The sequence below is a fragment of the Chaetura pelagica genome, unplaced genomic scaffold, assembly GCF_000747805.2.
Source record: "Chaetura pelagica isolate M959 unplaced genomic scaffold, ChaPel_1.0 scaffold356, whole genome shotgun sequence".
Lineage (NCBI taxonomy): Eukaryota > Metazoa > Chordata > Aves > Apodiformes > Apodidae > Chaetura > Chaetura pelagica.
Genome location: NW_009953964.1, coordinates 10,208,022 through 10,214,238, shown reverse-complemented (window position 1 = coordinate 10,214,238; position 6,217 = coordinate 10,208,022). Strand labels below are relative to the sequence as shown.

The 6,217-nt window shown below is 49.3% G+C and overlaps 1 protein-coding gene across 1 annotated transcript in view; it reads right to left on the bottom strand.

Moving 5' to 3' along the window:
- Positions 1-6,217, bottom strand: part of CSF1R (colony stimulating factor 1 receptor) — a 20,029-nt gene that overhangs the window by 5,250 nt on the left and 8,562 nt on the right. The window contains exons 6-12 of the mRNA XM_010002042.1: positions 6,190-6,217; positions 5,163-5,349; positions 4,011-4,126; positions 3,622-3,742; positions 2,774-2,964; positions 2,123-2,235; positions 390-516 (exon numbers count right to left, since the gene is read on the bottom strand). The exon at positions 6,190-6,217 is cut by the window's right edge and continues 3 nt beyond it. Coding sequence (XP_010000344.1) covers positions 390-516; positions 2,123-2,235; positions 2,774-2,964; positions 3,622-3,742; positions 4,011-4,126; positions 5,163-5,349; positions 6,190-6,217 — 883 coding nt within the window. The remainder of the gene's footprint in view (positions 1-389; positions 517-2,122; positions 2,236-2,773; positions 2,965-3,621; positions 3,743-4,010; positions 4,127-5,162; positions 5,350-6,189) is intronic.

The following is a 6,217-nucleotide window of genomic DNA, read 5'->3' as shown; positions in this document are numbered from 1 at the left end:
CCTGCTGAGCCCAGACAAAATGACACATCCCTTAGTCAGGAGCTGGTTAAACATCTGAGGGGAACTCTACTGTGTGCAAAGACAGTATGAAATAACCTGTGTTCACACATGAAATCACCAGGTCTATGCATTGGGAATGATCCCAGATGCAAATGGAGGTATGTGATCCTCTTAACCTTCCTCAGAGCAATAGAGGGCCAGAGGGAGGTTGTACCCCAGTATTTAACACCCTCTGTGGAAGAGGGCAGCAAGGCCTGGTTAAGGATGTTCCCATAATGTCTAGATGCAGCTTTGAGTTTTGACCAGTTGCTTTGGCTCTGTCCATTGGAGCATTTCAGCTCTGTGGCGAACTGCACACCACCAGGCCAGCAGCAAGGAAATTTTCTTACCAAACTGGAGGTTATTCCTGGGAAACTCCCATTTTTCATTGTATGGCAGCTGAGTTGGATCGATAAATATGTAGTTATTCCCTTCACAGGCCTCAATGATCTTCCACCGTACCTGGTACTTGGGTTTCTGTAAGGAAGAGACTCCAGTTATTCAATGTTCCTCAAGTCCTGAGTGTCCCCAAGTCCCCAGATACACTCTATCTCTCACTCTGCAGGAACAGAGAGAAGACTTGGGTTTCAGCCCATCAAATATTTCTTGCTTTCAACCTGGACTGAGAGTAGCTCTATCTGGACAGCCTGGTCCCTTTGCTGTTACAAAGTCCTTCTGAGTTGTCACCCGTGACTAAGGGAGGCTCTCCTGGCTCTTTCACTTAAAGTAGCCCTCTGCCCTCACTTGGGATGGCAGAGCCAGCACATCCCACCAGACCAGCAGCTGACAGTACCCAGCTGGTGTTGGAGGGAGATGTCCCCTCTCTGTCTCCCTCCTTGGTACCGTGGGTTGCTGAGCACAGCAGAACGGTGGAGCTGGCCCAGTCCTGCTTCCCTTACAGGGGAAAACAAGAAATTGAGAAAGAGAAGTAAGAATTTAGTCACTTTTCCACGAATCTCATGGCAGAAGTAACCAGGCAAAGCAGAGAGAAGCAGTGCTGGAGCCTGTGGGCAGACGCAGTTGCCAGCTTGGGTGCTGTCATTCCTGTTGAGAGGGCTGGGGAGCCAGGCTGGAGGCACAAACACAGAGAAAGGCAGGGAAGCAGCTGGGCTGGCATGTGCCACAAGGAGCAGCAAGGACCTGCATCCCAGGGTAGCAAAGGTGGTCTCAGGTCCATCAAGGCAGGCACAGTGGAGCATGGGTGGGATGACCAGGGCCGAGATGAATCATCTCAGGTCCCAGCAACTGGGAGGTGTGTGCTGCAATGCTTCCCCTCACCACTTTCCCTGGATAGCTGCAGAGAAGGATGCAGTCTATGGGTAGATGCTCAAAGTTAAGTTAGCACAGATACGAGGGACAAAATCCATCTACATCTCTCTGGACTACTGGCCAAAGACAGCTCTGCCTGCAAAGCTGTAGGTGCTGGTTTGGGAGAGAGTTCTGATGGATCTTCTGACAACCAGCAATAGAACTCTGCTGCAAAATTTGCAGCCTTGATGGGCTGTCAAAGGAAAAGTGTCAAAGGGAGAGCTGAAAACCAGGAGATTTTCACCCACGGATGAAACAGAGGTGGCTATTGATTGGTACAGTTTCTGTAAACAACTGAGAAGGAATCCAAATGCTGAAAATAAGTTGTGCAGAGAAAATAGGGCAAGTTCTTGTATAAAAATAGTGACCTAGTCTTCCTGGAGACAAACACCTTCTAACATCATCCTGTTTCCCCATAAAGACAGGAGGGAGGAGGATAAAAAGTAGATATAAGTTGCAAATCACTTTTTCTCCTTAATTTGGTTTATGGATTCATGGTGACCAGAGCAAAACCAGATGCAATTGACAGCACAGAAAAAGTACTGAGGAATAGTCACATTGACCTCTAGGTTACAAGGCTGAAGGACCAGAGCTTTGCACACTGGGTTTGGGGCTTGAGCTTTGCCCTGCAGCAGGAAAGCCCTGGGGGAAGCTGGGAGGCAGTGGAGGTGAGGGAGGGAGCTCCAAGCTCTCTGACTGTGGCTGCCAGCAGAGCCAGAATGGGCTTTGGGCCTGGCAGGCGTCACAGCCCTTGCTGAGCAGCAGGGAAACTGACCTGGTTGTACTTGTAGAGGAGGAAGAGGAGCAGAAGGAGCAGCAGGACCGAAGTGCCTATGCAGGTGGAGAGAACAGGGCTGAAGAACTTGTTTGGAGGGGCCATGACACTTCCTGGAGAAGTAAAAAAAATGGGGATGAGTAAAACACTCCTGTTTCAATTCCACCTCTGGGAGCATTTTGCCCAGCTGTTCACTTAGACTTCCCCAGTGTGCAACTCAACCCAGCACTAGCCTCAGAGACACCCAAATGAGCTGCTGGGAACTGAGGGAAGTTCTTGGTACCAACTTCAAGGCTGCAAAGGTGCCTCATGCACCCCAGTTTCCACACAAAGAGCACCAGAGCACCTCAGGTCAGGTTGACTGGGGAGCAAGATCTGTGCAGCCTGAACAAGCCCACCAAAAGATGGTGCTGAACTGCACCCTGGAGCTAAGTCCTGTAGGTATAAGGTGCTCATGGTGTGGCTTAGCCTTTGGCACCAGGCTCTGCCTAGGACTGGCAAATGCCAAAGCCTCCCATCTCCTTGTGAATATAGAGGACTTGTGGAATCTATTCCACTTCTCTTGGAAACACAGTAGGGACATACTTATAGGAAGATGGACCCCAAGACCCCCCAGTTTCTCCCCCAGCCAGCTACCAGCTGGAATCTTACTGGTGATGGTGAGCGAGTGAAACATGTCAGAAAAATTCCCCTCTCTGTTAACAGCCACACAGCAGAAGGTGAAATTGGGACCCAGCTCCTGGAAAGGGATGGCACTCTCCACCTCCACCTCATGGAAGGGCAGCATATTCACCACCTGGGGACTGGAGTCATTCAGTAGCAACTTATAGTCCTCACTGTATCTGCAGAGACAGGAGAGAATGAGTGTTCCTCTGTAGCACAGTTGCTCCCATGTGAATTGGTGCCTGTATCAGACTAGAGAGGAGACACTGGGAATTAGGGTTGCAGCTCTATGAGACATGTTACTCACTGCCTAGTTAAGAGACCTTTCCCTGGACATTAAAGCCTTGTATAGACAGGACCTTAACTGTGCTCTGGCAGTAGTTCCCTCCTTCAATGGGGCTGGTACTGAGACACAACCACCCCCAAACAGGCAGCTGCTGCTGCCTCTCATCACACCACAGCTCAGAAAGTCTTTGCTTTGCAGAGCCTCAGATCTGTGGAGGTCCCAGAAAGACAACTAGAAGCAGTCAGGATGTAGCTCTAGAGCAACCCACACCAGTGCACTTCTCCAAGGGACTTACATGTTTCTCAGAAAAGCATTGGGAGAATATGAATCACAAGTGGCTGAACTCTTCAAACTCAGGACTTGAGGAAGAGTACCTGCTCCCTCTCCTCAAACAGGCCCCAAGAACCTCTTTATTAGCAGGACAGCATTCCCGTTGCTGAACACGCTCTGCTGCATTGGTCTGTAAGCAAGCCCACGTGGTGCTGCTCAGCAAATGCCAGCAGCAAGGGCAAGTGCCTTGGAGGAGCTCCATCTCCTGGGCGTTTCTTACCTGTCAGAGTAAATGGAGCACTGGTACCACTCAATGCGCGGGGCAGGGTAGCCAATGGCCATGCATTGGAGGATGCTGGAGTCGTTGGCTGGGACCTTGACTTTGCAGACCCTCGGAGGAGCTGTCAGGAAGGCAGATAAGAAGCAAGTGCTGTGACCAGAGGAAGAGCATATTCCCTGTGCTCTGATTCACCTTCCATGTGTGTGACAATAAAACACTAGGAACCCCTGTGTTACACATGGATCTGGGCTGTGTCCCAGACACAGTTTGGCTGTGTGGCCTGTGGGTGCTGGGCTGGAAGCACCCTGATACCCCACCCCACTTGCTGCCAGCTTAGCAGCATCCGCAGGGAAACCAGGGTGAAAGAATGGGCAATGCCAAGCACTTACATTTCAGGGAGATACTGAAGGTAACTGATGCATTGGTCTCATTGTTGAGGGCATTAAATGTATAGAGACCTCCCTCTCCTTCCTGCAGGCGGTTCAGGAAGAGTGTATTGTTGTACCTGCTCAGAGAAAGAGTAAACACCATGAAGGAAACTGTGCTCAGGAAACTTAAACACTCACAGGGCCTTTGGTCAGTGAAGTGTTGCTGCTTTCTGTGTTCTGGAGTGGGTGAATACTCAGCACTAATCCCAGCCCACAAGGGGAATCTGCTGCTTGCTTCTTCAGGAGAAGCAGGGAGGGTCTGATCTTCCTTTGAGAAAAGACCTTTTGCCACCAAGTGCATAGCTCTTCTGAAAGGCTATGGGTGGGTGAATCCTCAGAAAGGAGAGTTGAACATGTAAACCATTGCCTTTGAAGGGCTAGAGGATGCTGGTCCTCCTGCCTTTGACAGAATGAGTGATCCTTCCATTTCCTGGCCCACCAAGTCATGGTTCCTAGTGCCCACTCCCCAGCCCATTTCTCAGATCCTGATGCCCTAAGCCACCATGCTCACTGAGTGGCTTCCTCTAGTATAATATTTTGGGTGTCTGAGAAAATGAAAGGGGAATTGCCCAAATGGAAAGATTCTCCCCCTTTCAGTCTCCTTTTGGCCTCAATTTGCTGTAGGCTTTGAAGAAGCAGAGCTGTGCCCTCTGTTAGATCTTATCCACATAACAGTTCTCTTCTTCTTCATGGCTTCTCTTGCCATGGGGCATACAGAGCTGCTCTGTACATACACTCTCCAGACAGTAGAACACGGCACAGGTCTGAGGAGCAGTGAGGGAATTCAGGTTTTTTTGTACAGAAATCCCTACTATTTCTTCCCACAAGGAGAGTGCAAACTTGAAAACCTGACCACAAACATGACAGTGACTACCATAAGGTTTGCTAAAGAGAAAGCTGCCAAGTGAGACAGAGGTGGTGTCTCCTTGACCTGATCAGACCTGCCCACTGTGGTTTGCTAATACCGGAAAGAGGAGACTAAAAGGCTGAACAGTTCCCCTCTTTAAAACCTGAGAGTTATCTGTGAGCCAGTAGCAAGGGGTCTACCTGTTTCACCAGGAAGGTATTGTTGGAAACGTGTCATTGCCAGTGTAGGAGACAGAAAGCACATACCAGTTGTTTCCAGAGGTCATGTGGCCCTTGAATGTGGTACTCCCAGAGTTCAAGGGGTTTGTGTGCTCCCAGCCCCAGTAGAGAAGTTTTGGATAAGCCTCAATGTGTACTTGCAGCTCCAGACTGTCTCCCAAAGCAACTTCCTGGCTGGTGGCTTGCACTGGGGTCAGGAACACATAACCATTCTCTGCAGGATGGAGGAGAGCATGAACATCAGCAGGCATGTCCAGAGACCTGAAACAACCTTACACCAGCTTCATCAATGGACTATTTTGAGAAAGGGCAGCTGAGAGACGGAAGGGGGAAATGAGACATTACACAGATTATGTTGCCAAATTAGTACTTTTAAGTTGCTTCTTTGTCATGGCAGCTTGGATTAACTGCCTGAGGAGAGCTAGGAAATCTTAGTGAACTCTCATGTGGAAAGATGAGGTCCAAACTGTACCTCCTGATTGTCCATAGAAGACAGGCCCCTTAGCTAAACTCTGGCTTCTCGCTTGGAAACAACTCAGACCAAGCCCTCTCTCTGAGACACTGTATGCAGCTGCTTGGGGTGATCAGCAAACCACAGTCTATGAGCTGCAAGGATCAATTTTCTATCTTGAGATACAAACAAGTGTATCATAGACCTGAATCCTCTTATGTGGATCAGTTGATAGAAGATACAAAGATCCACACTCTGCTCATGTGGCTTGCTCTTTCTTCCAGCCAGCCTTTCCTGGTCTTCAGCATAACCTTGCTCCATTGTTTCTTTTTTGTGTGTTAAATCTGTTTATAAACACACAGAAACTGAGCAGAGCTTTCCAATTTTTCATCTAGAATCCATCCAGAGTCCTTCTGCCCCTCGAGACATGAAGGGAACACCAGTTCCTTTCCTAGCAGCTCCACAGTTCTGATGTGAGCCTTCAGGCACAAGGGAGAATAATGTTTCCAGCCACAGAACTAGAAACAAGATGGAGGCAGAAGCCTCAAATACTTCAGGCTGTGATTCAGCCCACACCTTCTAGTCTTTTGGGGAAGCACTCACCTACCACCTGAAGCATTGTCGAGGCATT